At 55.3% G+C, this 15,903-nt stretch overlaps 1 protein-coding gene across 1 annotated transcript; it reads left to right on the top strand.

Annotated features, from left to right (window-relative positions):
- Positions 1 to 4,632: 4,632 nt before the first annotated feature.
- On the top strand, positions 4,633 to 12,996 carry KCNMB1 (potassium calcium-activated channel subfamily M regulatory beta subunit 1). The gene is made up of 4 exons (XM_079772621.1): positions 4,633 to 4,774; positions 6,724 to 6,881; positions 8,198 to 8,369; positions 12,185 to 12,996. The coding sequence occupies exons 2-4, from the start codon at positions 6,748 to 6,750 to the stop codon at positions 12,452 to 12,454; spliced, it is 576 nt and encodes a 191-aa protein (XP_079628747.1). The 5' UTR covers positions 4,633 to 4,774; positions 6,724 to 6,747; the 3' UTR covers positions 12,455 to 12,996.
- Positions 12,997 to 15,903: the final 2,907 nt, after the last annotated feature.

Raw genomic sequence — 15,903 nt, 5'->3', positions numbered from 1 at the left:
ACTCTCTCTCTGCTGTGTCTCTCTCTTTCCAAGGATCGAATCAGGCCTGGTAAAGGCAACAAAACAAAACAAAATAAAAACAACCCTGCTAACGTCTTCCAATTCTATGGTCTTCTCATCTCTATGTACAGGATCTGGTCCCCAGAGTGCATCCTTATAGACCCACTCTCCCTCCTACCTGTCAGTTCATGAAAAATGATAGTGGGTGCGAGTGACGGCGAGGGTGGAACAGACCCACTGACCAGCACAGGGCGACTGAGTTCCACTAAGCAAGCACCATTGCTAAGCAGCCAACAACACAGCTTCGATGAAGTGTATCCTGGCTTACCCAGATGATGGGATACCGCACAGCCCTGGCGAAGATGCTTCATGGTATGGGAAAAGGATTTGAATCCTGTCACATTCAAAAGTGAGAGATTTCTTTCTGGTCGCACGCCGCAGCATCAATGAGTCTTGGGGATATTATGCCAAGTGCAAAAGCCAGACACGAAAGGGCAAATGACGTTTGATTCCCTTTCTATGAGGCATCTAAAATACACTGAATGGCCGGATTATTATGATCTCTGAACGCATAATAATCTGGCCACTCAATGTATATCCTATATAATAAAAGGCTAATATGCAAATTGTCTCCTTGACCAGGAGTTCGACCAGCAGGCAGGCCAGCCAACCGCCCATGTCCCTTCCCCCTGGCCAGGCTGGCTGGACCCCACCCATGCACGAATTCATGCACCGGGACTCTGAGTGGCCAGATTATTATGCGTTCAGAGATCATAATAATCTGGCCACTCAATGTAGACTCACAGAAACGGGAAACACATGGTGGTTGCCAGGGCTGGGAGGAGGGAGGAAGGGGGCGCTGTGCAGCGGGTAGAGAGCTGCAGTTTTGCTGTTTGAAAAGCTCTAGAGCGCTGCTGAGCCGCCGCATGCATCCAGTTACCACTGCTGAACTGTCCACTCAGAAATGTAAACAAAAAGTTTGATTTCCACCCCCCCGCCAAACCAACAAGAGACAACTGTAAAACCCAAGATCCTCTCTTTCTTCCTTCAGGGCTAGCGATGCGACACTGAACCGTTCTTGCCCCAGATCTTGGGCAGCTCCCGCTCCAGTGGGGAGCCCGGTTAATGGAGAAGGCATGTGAATCCATGTAAAACTGCAGAGAGAGGAACTGCCGGGAAGGAGCGCGCACTGTGCTTGGAGCGTGTTAGTTACATCCAGGCACTGACCTGGCCCAGGAGGCAGGGAGAGTGGCCAAGGGGACAGGAGGTGAGGCGAGGCCCCAGGACCAAGTCCCTCGGAGGGGAGAGCTCGCCAGCAGGGGGAGGGAGAGACACCTGCACCCTTTTGTGAGTGTGGGAAGGACACGCGCCCTCTCATTCCCAGCAGTTCCCTCCGAGTGCCCGGCTTATCTCTGGGCCTTGCCTCGCCAGGGTGAGCTTGGAGCTCAGAGGGGCTCGCCGGAGGAGAGCGCATGCAGCATCGACCCGTCCTGCGCAGATGGACAGCAGCGCTCTTTACTTATTTATGCTCCTCCTTGTTTCAAGGAGATTTCAAGCTGCTTACAGTGATGCTAGTTAGCAACGTAGCGGGCTGAAATGCCTTGTCACTAAGTCCGAAAGATGAAGTGAGGGGAAATACAGCTCAGGGTCGCAGGAGCAAGGACAAGGTGTCCCTTTATTCAAGAGGAGCAACCTTGTTGTGTTCCTCGTCAAGTCCCATCGGGCCTTTAATCCGTATATCGACGTTTAATCGTCCCGTTCTTAAACTCTGTCTTCTCAGATCTGTGAACAACCTGTCATTGTGATTTCCTCTGCCCTTTATTACTCTCTCTCCCTTAAGTATATCCTTTTATTTTTTTTCCATTCTGTCTTTTTTGCAGTTTAAAAAAATCTATCTTCTCCCCCCACCCTCACAGGGAAGGGGCCAGGCCTGGCCCACCTAAGCACAGTGACGCCTCCAGAGCCTCCCACAGTAGGTCCTCCTGTGTTTGTGACTGACTGAGGGCCACTTGCGCCTGCTCCCGTGACACTCAGCCAGTGAAACACTCCACAGGGCTCAGGACAGTTGCCAAGTTGATTTATGGGACTTATTATCCCAAGTGGCGGCAGAGAATAGATATTGATTCAAAAGGGTTTAAATAAATAAGTGGATGCACAAGCCAGGAGAGGGCCGTGGACCGAGGAGAGGGGCTTGTCAAGCAGCTGAAGCAGATGTCATAAGGAACACGGGTCCTCGGGAACCGAGGGAGGGGACTCGGGGGACACAGGATGGGCGGTGGAGGCAGCAAGCACAGGTTCACAGCCAGGCTCCGTCACCTCACATGCCGGGGGAGTGACCTTGGGCAGAGAACGGGAACAAGACCACCTCCTGTGAGGATGGCAAAAAGAATGACCGTGCATGATCTCCATTCTAGAGGTGGGCAAACCGAGGCTCAGAGAGGCATAGTCACCTGCCTTGGGCAATGTAGTTAACCTCTCCGAGCCTGGGTTACCCACTCTATAAAATGGGTAGACAAAGCTCTTCCTGAACGGATGACTGTGATCGTATGGGGCTGTTGGAAGACTGAAGGCAGGGAAGGCATTTTGTGAACTCTAACACCCCGTGTTAATGCAAAGCTCCAACCTTTGTTGTGGTAGCATCATTGGTTCCTTGCCCTCCACCTACAACCGCCTGTCACACACAACCCCAAAGCCAGCCAGGGACCCGGGTTTTCATCCAAAGCAAGGCTTGTCGAAGCATTTGGCTGGGGCTCACTTCTCTGCAGCAAGGAGCTCGCCTCCCCCGCCCCCCCCCCCCCGCCCCCCTTCCCTGCCTGTCCCCATCTTCTGAGAGGAGAAGTACCTTGGGAAGAATGCTAATGTTGGTTTACGAATTCCAAACGTGTAACCCTTGAGAACTCATTTAGTTGATTACATGCAAGCAGCCCTTTGGTCATTCTTACAAAGGGCCTGCTGCTGCCCTGCGCCTCTCTCCCAGGGAGCGGGAGGAAGACTGGCATCTGTGCATCAGTTCGTGGGCCCAGGGGGACTCTTCCGGCTCCTGAGTGGACCAAGAACCATCCCTGGAGACCACTCCTCTGGGGATTCATTCCAGGCCCCGTGTCCCTCGTGCCCATCCCCCTGTGAGGTCTAAGGCCTGAGGAGACCTCCTTTGCGGTGATGTCCATGAAACAGACAATTTACGCTCTTGTTAATATGATTCAATTAGTAAAGGGGCAAAGGGGAGTTACTGCTGGAGTGTCATTCCACGGCCCGCTGGGCTGGCTGCCTCGCGGTGGCCGAGGTGGGTGAGGAGGGTGACGGGTTCATTCAGCAGGCATGCTGGGCCGCACCGCCCTCCCTGGGGACCGGGTCAGGTGGCAGGTGACTGTATAATGCAGGTGAGTGTTCATGTCTTAGCACAGGACCAGGCTCAGCAGGAGCCTGGCTTTGCAAGCTGGAAGGGCTGACTTCGAATCTGGCTCTGGCCCTTAGAGCAGGGTCACCGTGGACCCGGTACGTAAGCCCCCGAGGCTCAGCTTCGACCTCTTTACCTCATTGTTGGGGAAAGCGCGGGCTAGAGACATACATGCCTGACAGTCAGGAGGGGCCCAAAGTATTGGGCTCGTTTTCCCCTGATTTTTAATCCTTACAACAACCACTTCACAGACGAGGAGACGGGGAGAAATCTGGGAACGTGTGTTGCCTGCAAACGCTGATGCCCTCTTGCCTTAGTGAGGGGAACGGATCTCTGGCATGACCCCAACCACCCTTAGTCTCTGGAGGCCACCGGACACAGCAGGCTGTCCCTGCCCATGGCTGGCGAGAGGCAGCGGGAGCTGTGATGGTCCCTGCTTCGGCCTGGCTGGTCTTTAAAATGTAAGTTCTGCCCTGACCGGTTTGGCTAAGTGGATAGAGCGTCAGCCTGCAGACTGAAGGGTCCCAGGTTTAATTCTGGTCAAGGGCATGTACCTTGGTTGCAGGCACATCCCCAGTAGGGGGCGTGCAGGAGGCAGCTGATCGATGTTTCTAACTCTCTATCCCTCTCCCTTCTTCTCTGTAAAAAAATCAATAAAAATAAAAAAATAAAATAAAATGTAAGTTCTTTTTCTCTGCCACAAAGGTCCACCGTCTCTAGTCCTCATCACTACCCTGAACAAAGTGAGTTTAAAAAAACCCCAACAGCACAGATGAGAAACAGGCGCAGAGAGGTGCCACGACTTGCCCAGGGCCACACAGCATGCACATGCCAAAGAAAGGAGGGCTTGGCTGGTCCAGCCGGATATGCCAGCCCCCCAGTGGCTGACAAGCCCCGCCCCACTCCAGCTTCAACGCCTCCTCCCTCCCCCACGTCAACTAAAGGAAAACCATGTCCCGTTCGGGGCTTGTCAGCCACTCCACCAGCTCAGAGAGACCGAGGGAAGAAGTGTTTCCCAAACACTCCAGGACAGTCTTTCCCGGCTTCCCGGCTTGCTCTGTGCTGTTGTTAATACCCGTTTCCCAGGGGACTCTGGGAAGTGCAGGTGCGGGGCCTGGGCAGCAGCTGCCACCCTCCGTCCTCCTCAGGGCTGGTACCTGCTCTGAGTGTGTGTCCCGGGCTGTGCGCTCAGACGTGACCATGTTTGGGCATGGAGGCGAATCCCAGATGGGGACCAGAGGCCGCTTCCCTGGAAACAGAGAGGGCTGGCAGCCCCAGCTTCCTGCTGGAGCTCAGGCGCCGCTTTTTGGGGTGGGGGCTGGGGCCGGCAGATAGAAAGTGCCTGCCTGCTGAAGACTCCGGGGCGCCGGGGAGACTGTGAGTACTGCGTGCCCCCGGAGTTTCTCCAAAGCGCAGGCTGGAGGGGAGGGGAGAGCTTCTTTGGAGGGAGCGGCAGTGGGAACGCCCTTCTTCGGGGGCTGTGCACTGGGGTTCGGGGTCCAGAGGGGCTGCCGTTGGTGTCACTGGGGACCAGAACTACTGGCATCTGAACGGCAGCTGTCAGCTGGGAGGTGGGGAGCAGAGCCTTGCCCTCAGGTCCCAGCTGCCAGTGCAGCCAGAGGGCTGCAGCCCAGGGGTCAGCCCAGGAAATGTACTCCCTGTGACACTGTAATATCTGTTAGAATGTGGGGGAACCCCACTTCTCAGTGCCCCAAATGAGGGAGGAAAACTTGCCATTGGGTGTCATCCCTGCCAGTCATCTTGGAGGCAGTGACAAGGTTATATCCTTGGTGCCGGATCCCAGGATCTTCTCTTTAGGACAGTGGGGGAGGCATGGGGAGGGGAGGGGGAAAGGATCTCTGGGGACACTTGAAACAGTCAATACTTAGGAGGGAAGCCTAAGTGGAAAATAAAGTGCTTTGCTGAAAATCCCTTTGGACCAATGTCTCTCTCCTGGACACTCACTAATTTATTAAAAAACTAACCTGTTTATTCCTTTGGGGACCTGGCAGGGGAAATACAGTTCTTCCTGATATCTGGCTAAAATCTTCCGCAAAGCAGGGGATTACAGAGAGAGGGCCCAGGGCCCTGGTATCTTTGGTAGAAACGAACTATGGTTACCCTAAACAAACAAAACAACACAACACAGAAATGGGCCCAAAGGCTAATGGGGCAACTCACAGAACAGACGGGAACCCCATAAGGGACAGAAGCCGGCAGCTGTCAGGCGCCAGGTGACTTACAGGTGACGAGTCACACCCTTTGAGGGTGTTCAGTGGCTTGGGGGGGGGGGGGGCTCTGCTTGCACTGAGTGAGGCAGATGCCCAGAGGAAAGTGAGCGGGAAGAGGAGAGGTGCCAGCTACTCCCCCATTCTGCTTCAGCCCCGGGTGGCTCAAGCCCCCAGAGGAGAGGGCAGGTGCTGCAGCCACCGAAGGCCTCTGGCCTCGCTTGGAGAGGGAGGTGGCCCTCACGGGACCCTGACTGCGGGAACCTCAAGCCGCCCCCAGTGCCTGTGGCTCCTGCTGGGTCCTCGGCCTGCTGCCCCCGGCTGGGCCCTGCGGTGGGCTGGCGGGCAGAACTGTGGAATGTCCGGGTTTCTCGGAGACAGTGTCCTAGGATGTTCCGCCTCCGCTGCAGGAGGAATCAGTGTATCTGCCGTGTCAGTGTCCCTTTGCTGCCTTCACAAATGACCGCGGGGACAGAAATCTACTTGCACAAAGTTCTGGAGGCCAGAGCCCCAAACTGGCAAGATGCTGGCAAGGCTGTGACCACGGCGTCACCGGCGCTGCACTCCCTCCAGAGGTGGGCGGGGACGGCCCGGGGGGCTGCCCCCAATCCCGGGCATGGGTGGCATCACTCCAGTCTCTGCCTCCCTGGTCATGTGACCTTCTCCTCCTCGTCTGTGCCTAGTCTCCGCCTGCCTCCTCCTGTAAGGACGTTAGGGTCTACATGGATAACCCATGTAGATTATCTCACGCTCCTTAAAGTCTTTGCCATGTTAAGTGACAGTCACAGACCCCAGGGCTGAGAACATGGGCATCTTGGGGTCACTATTGAGCCTATCACACACTGTGCCCCTGGGCAGGTCACTTTACCTCTCTGAGCCACAGGTCGTTCATCTGTAGAAGGGGGTTACTAACCCTCGCCTCTCAGACCTGGTGGCAGGCTTACTGGGGTCCAGAAAAGCCCTCTGAAGTTGCCAAGCTCCACATAAAAATAGGGGCAATATTAGCATTGGAGCCCCCTTCCCTCTCACCTGTCTTCCCTTCCGTGCATTAATTGCCACCTGTGCTGCTCTCATGTCTATGTGTCTCTGTGGCCTCAGCAATGACTGCTGTCCCCCGGGGACATGGGGAAGAAGCTGGTGATGGCCCAGAAGCGGGGAGAGACTCGAGCCCTTTGCCTGGGTGTGGCCATGGTGGTGTGCGCCGTCATCGCCTACTATATCCTGGGCACCACCATGCTGCCCCTCTACCAGAAAAGGTACGCACCCCCCCTGGCCTGTCCCCATCCTCCTGCCTCTCCCCTAAGGTCTGGTCGGTGAGGAATCCCAGACTTCTTCCTACCCTTTCCCTTGACCCTCATGCCAGGCAGGAATCCTCATTCTTAGAGTCAAGGATTCAAATGCAGGGAGGGTGGAGGGAAGGCCGGACTGGTCCCTGCTGGCCTGGAATCCTGGGACTTGGAGGTAACACACAGGAGGCCTTCCCACAGGAAACGTCAAAGGGTCAGAACACATGCTCCAGTGAGTTTCATCCCAGGAGGTAGCAGTCACAGAATCATGTCACCCACCTGCACAGTGTGACCCCCCCTCTGAAACCTCCCGCCCAGTGGGTATCTAGCCTCCTGTGGAATATCTCAAGTGACGGGGAGCTCACTACCGCACCGTGCACACCTACTTTCTGATCAGCAGGACCTGTCTACGTTGAGCCAAAACCCACTTCCCCGGAGCTCTGCTCTGGAATCTCGTGCCTTGCTCCCTGACATGTCAACCACTCGAGCTTTTGAAGGGAGAGCTGTGACGTTCCTGATCCAGCTCTATCCGGAACAAACACACTCAGCTCTCCCGGCGTGTTCTTAGGCCACGTCTCAGCCCCTCGCCTCGGGCACATGCCAGTCCAGCTCCTCCAGCCCCTCGCCTGATGAATGGGGGACGAGTCGCAATTGGTTTGCTGCTGGTGTGTTGATGAGTCTGTTAGCCTCTCGGGGTCTGCTCCTTTCTCCCTCTTTACCCCCCGGAGAGATTCCAGGCGTGCACCTGACCGCTCAGAGCAGCCGTGCACCTCCGACACGGCACCTCCAGGTTAAGCTCAATCCCCACCACCCTCCCCACCTGGCACAGATCAAACCCTCCTTCATCTCCGCTTTTTAGGGGAAAGGGCACAGATTCTGAAGCCACCCAGGCCTGACTTCAGGTCCTGTGCGGCCTCGGAAGTCACTTGACCTTTCTGAGCTTCTCTTCCATCTCTGAGGATGAAGACGATGTGGCTGCCTTTTTAAAAACAACCAGGGCCTGGGCCTCATCCACCTGTTCTGGGGTGTGGCTTGGATGTGGGAATCTTCATAAAAGTTCCCCCGGGTTTTGAGGACCATTCTGTGGGTGATGTCCAAGAGGCCATCGGCACTGACATTCGGATTCTGTTTCCTCCCCTGGGCCCAGGGGCCCTGGGTCACGCTCCTTCAGTGCTGGATGCTCGTGGGATGATGCAAGTTCCGGCCCTGGGTCTCTCCAAGGGGTCCAAACAGGGTCCTCTGTGCCAACAGGTTCTGAAATGTGTGCGTGTGTGTGATCTCTCCAGCGTGTGGACCCAGGAATCCACGTGCCACCTGATTGAGACCAACATCAGGGACCAGGAGGAGCTGGAGGGCAAGAAGGTGGCCCAGTACCCATGCCTGTGGGTCAACGTGTCCGCCGTGGGCCACTGGGCTGTGCTGTACCACACGGAGGACACTTGGGACCAGAACCAGCAGGTACTAACTGGGGGGATGGGTACCCGTCCCTATACTCCTGGCAGGTGTGAGGGCCTGTCCCTAACTAGCTCCCTAGCTCCTCTCTGGAGAGTGGGCCTGAGAAAGATGAACCCCTTGGCCAGGGACCGTAGCTGGCATGAGGTCCAGCCAGGCCTTGCTCTTCTGGGTTAGAGTCACACAGACCTCGGTGTGAATCCCTTCTATGCCACTAACTGGCTGTGTGACCCGGGGCAGCTGACTTAGCCCCTCTGTGCCTCAGTTTCCACCTTTGCTCAATTGCTCTTATGCAAAGAGCACTGGATATAATGTGCCAATCTCCATGTCGGGTGCATAGCACGCATTCATAAAGAAGTGGCCGCTGGTGTTAGTACCTCATTCTATAAGTCAAATGGAAGGCCAGGCCCAGAGCTGACCCCCCTGGGGGAACCCCTATGCATCCTCCACCCTAGGAAGCTGGGCCAGGGCTGGAGCAAAGCAATACTTGGGATATTTTCTCATCACTGCCTCCCAACATCCCTCCCACCCCCAAAACCACATGGTAGTTCTCCCTAAAGGAAATACAAGTCAGCCCATATTCATTTGCTCATTCGCTCCCTCTTTCATTCAATGGTCATTGGGCACATCCTGTGTTAGGGGCTTAGGACGCAAGAGGAGAAGGCTCAGGCAGGAAATAATACCTAGTGGGGAGGGAGCCGTGCCATAGAGAGGAAGGGAGAACATTGTGGGATTAAAGGAGGGAGGGACGCTTTCGAGCCACCAGTGAGGCAGGTGAGGGTGCCAGACATTTGGGTTAGGCATTTACATATCAGGCAGGCACAAGGGCCACAGAAACATGGAGGGGGACTCAGGTCAAGGGCAGGGCACAGGAGAAGGCTGGAAGGGAGGGCAGCAAAACCAGGCTCCCACTCCTGAGCAACGGATGCAGCGTCTGGGCTCTCCAGGTGGTTCAAAGGTAGAGAATTCCTGCTGTGAGCAACCTGGAGTCTTTACAGGGCTTGGGGTCCAGGGAGCATGATCAGAGTCAGAGAGGAGCAGGGGAGTGTGCCGGTCAGTGACTGGGCAGAGGGGCGGGGCCACAGCAAACACCCGGGAGGGAGATTGGTCCTGAAGCAGGGTGGATGCTGACAGTCAGACTTTGGTGGCTGATGGGATGGGGAGGGGCAGAGTGTCTGGGGGACAGTGGGATTACTAACAGTGTTGGGGGTTGGGGGTCATGGAGAAGTGGGTGTGGACAGTGCAAGGTGGCCTGACTGTTCTGCCATCACTACAGTGCTCCACTCAGCCCCATCAGACGGAGAAAGAGCCCCCAAAGCCCCCGAATCGGCTCCCACCGGCACACCTGCCTCTCCTGGCATTCAGTGGCCCCTGACTTATCCCAAGGAGCAAGCAGCACAGGTTCAAAGGCAGGCAGGCATGATCATGGAGTGACAGGGATTGGGCGCAGCCTGGCTTGCAGGCTGCCTCCCTGATGCTACGGTTGTCAGCTCAGAGGGACAGGAGGCCAGACTGTCCCCTGAGATGAGCTGCCAGCGGCATGTCTGGCCCTGGAAGGCAGCCACCGGCTGTTCTGTCTTCTCTCTCATCGTACCCAGGCATGACCAGGAGCAGTTCTAATGGCAGGCTGCTAGCATGTGGGGCAGGGGAAGTACCTTCATGTTTTTGCCACTCAGCTGGGTCAAAGGGCCAGCTGCCCCTCTACTTCATTCAGCTCTGGGGTGCAGGGGGCTGGTGCAGCTGGCCAGCTGGGTGCTGTGTGAAAGGCCCCTCTCTAAGAAGGGAAAGGAGGAGCTATCTTTGCAATATCATAGTTAAGTCCCAATATTATTATCCTATATAATAAAGAGGTAATATGCAAATAGTCATCATGCCGTGACGCGTAATGACCAATCAGCAGGAGGGAGGGGCAGCAAGCTACAAGCACAGAGAGCTACAGGAGGGCGGGGTAGCGAGCTACGGGCGGCGGAGAGCTACCAGTGGCAGTGGGCAGGGCGGCCAGCTGAGGGAAGTGGCAGTGAGCTACTCACTCACGGATTTGTGCACAGGGCCACTAGTTAATAAGAACAGCATCTCCCATTTATTGAGCACTTACTATGTGCTCAGCTTTGTGTGAAGTGTTTATATGCATCCTCTCCTCCAATCCCCACAACAAGTCAACTAGGCAGGCGCCCTCACAAACCCATTTTACAAGGCTCAGAGAAGTTATGGCACTTGCCGAGGTCACACAATTTGGAATTGGTAGTTGAACCCAAGCCTGTCTGGCTCCATAGCCACACATCGCTCAGTGAGCTAGGTTACCCAACGTCACAGTCAGAGGCATTGGGGAGACTTGAGCTAGGCCCTCTCAGCTCCAGGATTCTGAATCCATCTGCTACTGGGACCCTGAGGTGCCCAACAACTCTGCATGCCAGATTCCCCAGGAGTCAGCTTCTCCCCAGCCTCAGCTGCTCCCTGGCTGGCTGGCTGGTGACCTACTTCTGGACGCAGCTCCCCCACTTCCCAGGCTGCCAGAACTCTGATGCAACCATCCTTTATCTGCTGGACTGAGCACTGTCAGGGCCAGCAGCTTTGAGGTTGGGGCTTCATTCAAATCCAGGGAGTAACTGAGGCTGGGGAGAAGCTGGCTCAATAGTTTACACATTGTCGATCTTGGACACAATTCCTCTAGTCCAGTGGTCTCAAACTTTTGAATATGAAGGAATCACTTGATTCCTGGGCCCCACCCTTGGTGATTCAGAGGGCCAGCCCTCCAGGTGGTCTGCTGGAGGGGCTAGGGTTGGGAGGGGGCACCCTCACTTGCAGAACATCTCCCACAGACTCCCATAAACAATACTCAGACCTCCCGGCACAGAGCAGAGCTAGAACCAGGGTCCCCGCCTTGCACCTCCTCTGCAGAGCTTTCCAGCTGCACCTCATCTGACCAGGCCAGGGGCTCCTCAGAACAACAGTCCGTGTCAGGATTGAGTGTGTGCCACGCTCTGTGTGCACAACGCTCCTCTGGACGCGCCCTCCCTCCCCTCTGCACCATAGTGTCTAATGCTATCTGGCCAGCACCTTCTGTTTGGCTCACACAGGGTGAGACCACAGAGGGTTCTCAGTGTGAACTTCTGCCAATATTTGTAGGATGGGCGAGTTCACATTCAACTCTGGTTTTCTGGCTTCTCGTGAAGCGTCGGAGGCCTGGCTACAATAGGTCTTCTGGATCCCACGGTGACCCCTGTCCAGATGGAGTGATGACGGCCAGTCTGGGTGCATCTGGCTGTCTCCTGTCACCAGGCCCCACCACTCCCTGACAGTTCTCTATGGCACGAAGGCAAGCTGGCACCTGCCTTCTTATTCTCTCACCCGTGTCACTCGTGGGCATTCCCTGTGTGGGCTCTGCAGGTACCTGAGCATGTGACCTCTGGCCTGAATCCAAATGCAGAGCCCACTGGGCCTGTGTCACTCACTGACTCTCACGGTCTCCTTAGTGAAGCGTGAAGTCCTTCTTTAATAACATCGTTGGAAAAGATATTGCTTTTAACTCGTTTAAGAGATGAAGCTATCAAGGCTCAGAAAGGGTGAGTGATTTGTCTAAAGCTCTACAGCAATGGAAGCAGAGCCAGGACCCCAGCTGGGCCCCGAGCAGCCGCAGGGCCACCATGCTCACAGATGACACTGTAGCCTTAGATAGTTCTGGCTTCCCCCCCTCCCCCCTCATCCTCCCAGGTGCCTGACTCCAAAGCTGGCATTGTTCTTCACTCCTGGCCAGCCGCTCATCTCTAGGTGCTAAGAGATGGGGACTCCCACCCCAAGGGAACTCCTGCTTCTCCCCGCAGTGCTCCTACATCCCAGGCAGCCTGGACAACTACCAGCTGGCCCGGGCCGACGTGGAGAAAGTCAGAGACAATTTCCACGAGCACCGGGTTTTCTACTGCTTCTCGACCACGCGGGAGAATGAGACCAGGGTCCTGTACCGGCGCCTCTACGGGCCCCAGACCCTCCTGTTCTCTCTCTTCTGGCCCACCTTCCTGCTGACCGGAGGCCTCCTCATCATCGTCATGGTGAAGATCAACCAGTCCCTCTCCATCCTGGCGGCTCAGAAGTAGGCCCGTGCACGTCACAACACTGCTCGGGTCGCAGGGGGCTGGGGTGGGGGACCCTGGTCTGTACCCCGTTTGTGTATCCGTGCCTCTTCCCTCTGCCTTCCCACTCTCCCTCCCAATCCACCCACTCAGTCTTCCACAGCAAGCGTGGCCTCGGTTAAGTCCTTTCCTGATCAAGAATGGACAGTGGCTCCCCAGTGCCTCGGGGAGCACAGGTCAGCCACTCACAGCTCGCCATTCCCCGTCCCCCCTCCGCGGACTCCAACCCATTTCTGGCTGAGCCACCCGCCACCCCACAGATGACAATGGTTCTGACCTCTGCGCCCGCCGTGTTCTCGCCGCTGACTCAAAGGCCTGCCCGTGCCGTCCAAAACGCTGTCCTCAGCAAACCCCAGCTCCTTGGCGATTTCATAATGAAAACAGCGGCGCGTGCAGAGAGCACAGTTAGAGCCTCTCTTGTTTTTAGGACACTAAGTGCCTTACACGTTTTTACTCTAATGCTAACACGCATACAAAAAACAATGGGACCACGAGGAAATATAGGAAAATGCATCAAAACACTAACCGTGAGGTGGTGGTTAATGTCAACCTTCTCCCTTTATCCCCCTTTTTAATGTTTGGAACTTTTCTAAATTTCCAGCAATAGGAAGGTTTGCTTTTGTTGTTTGTTTTTAACCAGAAAAGCAATAGTACGTGTTACTTGGGGGAAAGTTTGAGCCCCCATCACCAAGGGGGTGAAATGGGCCGAGGCGGGGGTTGGGCCCCCATCAGAGGAGGCTTTCGAGAAGAGGTGAGCGTAAGGACCATCTATGGAGGGGAGGTACCTGCCAGATGGGGGTTTACCCTGCGGGGAAAGCGAGGGCACCAGCCCTGCTGGGGAAACCCTCCTGGGTTGCAAAGGGCAACATTGGAGGCAGCCGCCACCTCCACCGTTACTCCTGCATCAGGCTTTCCGCGCCAGGGCAGTGGCCTCGAAGTCAGCCCCCGGGCCGCGGTGCCAGCATTTGGGCAGACTCACGAGAAAGGCACGGTCTCAGCCCCCATCCTGTCAGAACCCCCAAGGGGGTGTGGTGTGCTGGCATCCGTGGGGTCAGAGCAGGGGCTGCTGGGGGTTCTGATATGTGCTCATGTGTGGGAACCAGGCCCCCATCCCCGTGCTATTGGGAATGGGCAAATGAGTCCTGGGCAGGGCAAGTCCTGAGCCGAGTGCAAGGTCAGGCCGGTCGGTGCCCTTGAAGTTGCTCCTGGAGCTGTGATTCCAGACGCAGCCTCGGGTGAGTCACGTCTCTGCCAGGCTTCATCTCTCCCATGCTCGGCTGCTCTGTCTATAACAGGCAGACTCCTCCCTCGGGGAAACTGAGAGGGCTGAGTAAGGGTCTGGCACATAGTAGGTGGCCAGGAAGGAGGCTATTGCTAATAACAATAAGTGATAAATACTCAGAAACTTCCAGGAGAAATTATACCAACAATAATGTCAACTAGCATTTTGGGTGCTTCTTTATGACATGCCAGGCACTGTGCCAAGCAGTGTGCCTTGTACGAATGCAGCGAGGTGCTACTGAACCCATCAGAGAGGAGGAGAAACACGGGGCAGTGGTTATGTACGAGTATCTGCAAAGTGAAGGCCCGCGTTCAAATGCCCAACCCTGCCATTCGCTAGCTGGGTGACTCGGGGCAAATAACTTTGCCTCTCTGTACCTCCATTTTCTCATTTGCAAAATGGAAATTAATAATAACATCTCCTTTTAGGACTGTTGGTATTAAATGACTTATTATGTAGTGTTCCTAGAAGAGTGACGGACACATGCTGAGTGCTATACAAGATATTATGCAAAACGAAGGCTCTGTGAGGTCACTGGCCACGTAGCAAGTGTAGCCATCCATACAGCAAGTGGGGAGCTGGGAATTAAGCCCCGAGCTCGCTGATTCCAGTGCCTGGCATCTCTCCTGAAGGGCTCAGGGATGCAGCCCCCACAGCCTCCGCAGCCCTCGCGCCCAGGTCTGGAACAGCGTGCAACCCTGCAACCCAGCGGGCCCTCCTGAGAGGTGGGCATCCAGAATCTGCACCAACACCTGCCACTTCCAGCCAGGGAGCCCTGACCCATCTCCAGGGTCTTATCCGCAGACACCCTCCCAAGGGGGGCAGCACCCCATTCCCAGGCTCTTCCATGGGGCTCAGGGCAGTCTCAAGCTCCTCCCATGCTTTTAATAAAGTCCCAGTTGTGCTGCCGTATTAGCTTTCTGCACGATGTTGCCATCAGGGAAATTAGGTAAAGGGTACATAGCATCTCTTGGTGTTATTTCTTACAGTCCCATGTGAACCTGCAATTATCTCAAAAATGCAAGTTTAATTTTAACAAAGAAACAAGAAAACAAAGTCCCCATACATGAATCTCACATATAGGGTCTCCTTTGCACGCGGGTCCCATGCACCTGCATGTGGGGCTACAATACACAGAAACTCAGTATATCCAAGCAGCCCCTGCAGGGCAAAGGCCACAAAATGTAGTGCCTGGGGGTGCCCAGGCCCCACTGCCCCTGCACTATGAACCGTAACCTTCATTCCCTCGAGACAAATGCCCCCGTCCTGTCAACAGCGATTGGCCCACTGCTATCAAATCCACACCTGCCTGCTGCTTGCGAAACACCATGAACAGGACCAGCGTGAAATAACGGGCATTTGAGCGGGATGGAGTTACACACGGAGGAGAATGTTTGGGGGAATAACGGCTGCCTGGGAGCAGAGAGCGCTCATTGGTTCTTAATAAATCTCCCTGCTAATGAGGACCTCCTGCTTGCACTGTTTTTGCATTTCCTCTGGTGGGCCAGTGGCTCACCCCTGGAGGGGTGTGCTTGGCCCGCACCCCATGCCCTCCCCTGGAACTCAGGCACCTGCTGGGGGTCAGAGGCAAGGGGATGGGGAGGGGCAGAGAGGACAGAGTCACTGCCTGTCTTCAGGGAGCATTCCATCTTCCTGCCTCTCTCCCTCGCGACCGTTATTAAGGTCTTCCTTCCTCACAGTGAAGAGCCTACTCCATGCAAATTTATATTCATAAAACCTTCATTCTTGTGACTTACTGAAATGATGCCCTTCTCTTCCCAAATCCACTTTCTAATCTGGTGCCTGAACCCTCCCTACAGCATCCCCCTGTAGTGACAACCTGTATTAACATCCCTTTAGATGAATGGCTCCCTGTGCTGGGAGGTAGCCACTTCCATTTGGGGATGTGTTTAGCGAATCGCTCCCTGTACAAGCATCGGTCATCTCTAATAGTAATGAGAGTTAACGTTTTCTCGGCCCCTGTAGGCCAGAATCTGGGCTACGCTTTTACTCAGGCAGCACGATATCCTTTGGGTTGCTATTACTATCTCCCCTTTACAGATGAGGCAAGAGGAATAGGAGGGATTTAACTCGCGGCAGGTTAGAAGTTAGTAAACAGCAGGATCCATAC

This window comes from Cnephaeus nilssonii, assembly GCF_951640355.1.
Source record: "Cnephaeus nilssonii genome assembly, chromosome: 5".
Taxonomy (NCBI): domain Eukaryota; kingdom Metazoa; phylum Chordata; class Mammalia; order Chiroptera; family Vespertilionidae; genus Cnephaeus; species Cnephaeus nilssonii.
This window is presented reverse-complemented; position numbering and strand designations above follow the sequence as displayed.